Genomic DNA, 4105 nt, shown 5'->3' with positions numbered 1-4105 from the left:
GAGTGCCCACAATGCACGGGCTGCCATGGGCTGTTACCCTAATCAATGTTCCCACAACAGACTGCTGAGGTCTGAGGGCCGCACATCATTTACCAAACCTTGGGCACAACCATTAAGTCTACTTTGGTAGGGGGCTGGTCTGTCAACATATATGGACTGTGCTGGTGTACTATTGGCCATCTTTAACACCAACCAAAGCAAACAAAGCTCACATTTCCTCTTTCCTGTCTGCATAATGGGTTTGAATATTGTTGTTAAAGGAGGTTATCTAATGCCTCTGTGGTTTGCATAAGTCCCTTTACTTCACCTGTGAACACCATTGTCTCATTATTGTCTCCATCATGGCCACAAGCTTCATACTAGCTCTTACAGCCCTCCAGGTTGTGGCTTTATTGGTGGGATTTGCCACCAATGGGTTCATTCTTGGAGTTCATCTTTTAGACTGGAAGCAAAGCAAGGCCCTCACTCCTGCCGGCCACTTCATATGTTCTGTTGGCTTGTCCAATCTCCTCCTCCAGACATGGTTGGGATTCGGTTGGATTTGTGACCTTTTCTGGAGCTCGGACCTATTCTGCCGATTTGCTTACGCCTCGAAAATGATTTCCATCCAGTGCAGCCTGTTGCTGTCGGGACAGCTTTGTGTGTTCTACTGCATCAAAATCCTGACCTTCACTCACAGTTTTTTAAATTTTTACCAACGACGTTTTTTGAAGTCCTACAAAATCATCATCGTCTCTGCTGTTATCCTGTGCGCCGTGATTGGGGGGCCGCTGTTCTGGATTGGCGAGAATCACCTACCTTTTCCCAACGGCAGTTCAGTCTTCGGTGATACGAAAACCAAAGAGGAAACGTTTTCTGAAATCTATCGTTACTTTGTTTTATGCTATGGGTACACCTTCCCGTTGGCTTTAACCATCGTTTCTGCAAGTCTTTTAATCATTTCTCTAATGCTGCACATGAATCGCATGCGTAACACTTTGAATACAAAGCGCGGGGCCTTCATAAATGCCCATCTCTGGGCTGGGGTCACCGTTCTTTCTCTTCTCCTGTTGTTTTTTATGTGTTTTGTGGCTGCCATTTTTAATATGATTCCGCTTTTCAAAAAAGGGGATCCAGGTTTTGGCCTCTGCCAGCTAGTCTTTATGATATACGCTCCGGCACACGGCACGGTGCTCATCACAGGCAACTCCAAACTCAGGAGCGTGGCAGCTAAAGTTAAAGAGAGGATTGTGAGGGTTCTAACGCCAAAGGGATGGATTAAAGAAGATGTAGCAATCTATATCACTCCGCATTAAATCAGGATGGGCGTGGGGTTGGGGGGGGGCCACATTTTTCTCAGACAGGCGCATTGATGATTCCAACGTATTTTATATTTTTGAAGAAAAAAATGTAACTTATGTAAACCCTAAGCCCTTGTACACACGGGTCGGACATTATGACAACCAAATCCGTTGGATTTTGTCCGACGGATCTTGTCCGAAACTGTTGCATACACACGGTCGGACTAAGTTGTCGAAAAATCCGATCTTTCAGAACGTGATGACGTAATTTCGTTACGACGGGACTACATTCAGGCTAGTAGCCAATAGCTTTGATGTAGGAATTTGATCTGAGCATGGGTGGCACTTGGTCCGATCAAAATTCGCTACACATGATCGGAGTATGTCCGATCGAACCAGTTGGTTGGGAAATATTTCCAACAAGTTGGAAAATTGGGTCCGACGGATATTCCGACGGAATCAGTCCGATGCAGACCACACACAGTCGGAATATCCGACAACACGGTCCGATAGGACACATTCCGACGGATTCTCCGACCGTGTGTACAAGGGCTTAAGAGTTTTACACACACTATACACCTATACGCCTTTACACGCACGTGAACTTTAATGGAATCCCAGTCTTAGTCCGTAGGGTTCAATATTGAGTTGGCCCACCTTTTGCAGCTTCACCTCTCCTGCGAAGGCCGTCCACAAGGTTTAGGAGGGTGTCTATGGGAATGTTTGGCCATTCTTCCAGAAGAGCATTTGTGAGGTCAGGCACTGATGTTGGACGCAGCCTCCACTCTAATTCATCCCAAAGGTGTTCTATCGGGTAGGTATCAGGACTCTGTGCTGGCCAGTCAATTTCCTCCATCCCAAACTTGCTCATCCATGTCTTTATAGACCTTGCTTTGTGCACTGGTCCAAATCATTTTGTGGAGGGGGGGATTATGGTGTCAGAGGGGGGATTATGGTGTGTGGGGTGGAGGGGGGATTATGGTGTCAGAGGGGGGATTATGGAGTAGGGGAGGGGGGATTATTGTGTGTGGGGTGGAGGGGGGATTATGGTGTGTGGGGTGGAGGGGGGATTATGGTGTGGGGGGTTGTCTTTCAGGGGTTGAGTTTGGCCCCTTAGTTCCAGTGAAGGGAACTCTTAAGGTGTCAGCCTCCCAAGACATTTTGGACACTTTCATGCTCCCAACTTTGTGGGAACAGTTTGGGGATGGCCCCTTCCTGTTCCAACATGACTGCGCACCAGTGCACAAAGCAAGGTCCAAAAAGACATGGATGAGCGAGTTTGGGGTGGAGGAACTTGACTGGTCTTCACAGAGTCCTGACCTCAACCCGATAGAACACCTTTGGGATGAATTAGAGCGGAGACTCAGAGCTATAGGGTGTGCAGTGCTCAGTTCCTGTATTGTCCCAATGAGAGCAATTAGCCCTCCCTGTCCTTATCTTGGGACCACAGAACGACACAGCAATGATATAGACCTCTTCCCTATCCTATGTTATATGGGGCAGAGGGTGGGAGGCACAGCAGGTCTAGAGCTGACATCAAAGGCAGGACAGTTCCAGATAGAGGGCTGGAGCGGTGCAATTTTTCCTGATAACCAGCTTGTGATTGGTTTCTAGTACCGCCCAATAACCTGCTGGTTAACTTGAAAGGTTAACTCTGCACCACCCTGAACTGTCCTTCCTCCGATGTCAGCTCTATGATGATGATAGCAGTGATGTTGGCTGAGCAGAAGAGCCAGCTCCTACATGGCGGCAACACGGCGGTCCAGATGGTACAGTGACTCAGTCTGGATGGGATGAATTGCCTTTTCAATCCTTTTGTTCAGAAAAATATCAATAGATGTAATAGCATACTATAAAAAAGTAAGTACCCCCTTAGCAAAAGAAGGTGTTGCTCCACCTTTAGCAGAAATTACTTCTCATAGGCATTTTGTTCTGCCCACCACCAGTCTCTGACATCAATATTGACAATTTTGACCACTTCTCCATGCAAAGGTTCTTAAGTTGCAATATGTTTGTGAATTTCCTTGCCCATGCCAAAATCCCCCTACAAAATTTAAATGCGGATAAAATCAGGGCTTTCACCAGGGTAGTCCATAGCCCTCTATTTCTCCATTTTGAGACAATCTTTGGCGGCTTTGGATTATTATTATGTCCCAATTTTTGATACAACTTTAATTTTTGAACAGACAGCTTCACATTCTCACCAAACACACTTTGATATTATGTAGAATGTATGCGGATAAAATCAGAACTTTCGCTAGGGTAGTCCATAACCCTCTATTTCTCCATTTTGAGACAGTCCTTGGTGGCTTTGGATCATTATTATGTTGAATGTCCCATTTCCGATACAATTTCCTCTTTTGGACAGCAGCTTCACATTCTCACCAAACATACTTTGAATATAATGCAGAATGTATAGATTACTTGATCAACATAAGCTGCCCAGAACCTAAATCCGCAAAGCAACATCAAAACCATAACATTTCCACCACTGGTATGCTGTCTTGTTCTAATGTTCTTTTTGGAAGAAGTTCAAGATATACCTTACAACTCCACAAGGCACTGTATATTCCCCTATACACAGCCTCATCATGATCCAAGAAAACGCCAAACTACGACAAACTGCAGCAGGAGAAAGTTGCTATGGGTTAAGGGTTAACTGGTGTATCCTTCCATATCCTATAACATTTAGTCCCCAGATTTGTCTAATGTATTTTGGGTCCTCTTGACAACAAGCAAATCAAGCACAACAGACATGGATCCTCTTCTCTTCATCCCACCTCTTTGGAATTGGTCAAACTGGTGGAATTTCCATCCCAAGGTGG

The 4105-nt window shown here is 45.6% G+C and overlaps 1 protein-coding gene across 1 annotated transcript; it reads left to right on the top strand.

Annotated features, from left to right (window-relative positions):
- The first annotated feature begins 341 nt into the window (after positions 1–341).
- Positions 342–1295, top strand: LOC143956987 (taste receptor type 2 member 1-like). Its single transcript, XM_077467158.1, has one exon. It carries the CDS (start codon positions 342–344, stop codon positions 1293–1295), a length of 954 nt encoding a protein of 317 aa, XP_077323284.1.
- The last annotated feature ends 2810 nt before the right edge of the window (positions 1296–4105 follow it).

Source organism: Lithobates pipiens, unplaced genomic scaffold (genome assembly GCF_037356315.1).
Source record: "Lithobates pipiens isolate NorthernLeopardFrog02 unplaced genomic scaffold, aLitPip1_a1.2 Scaffold_47, whole genome shotgun sequence".
Taxonomy (NCBI): domain Eukaryota; kingdom Metazoa; phylum Chordata; class Amphibia; order Anura; family Ranidae; genus Lithobates; species Lithobates pipiens.
This window is presented reverse-complemented; position numbering and strand designations above follow the sequence as displayed.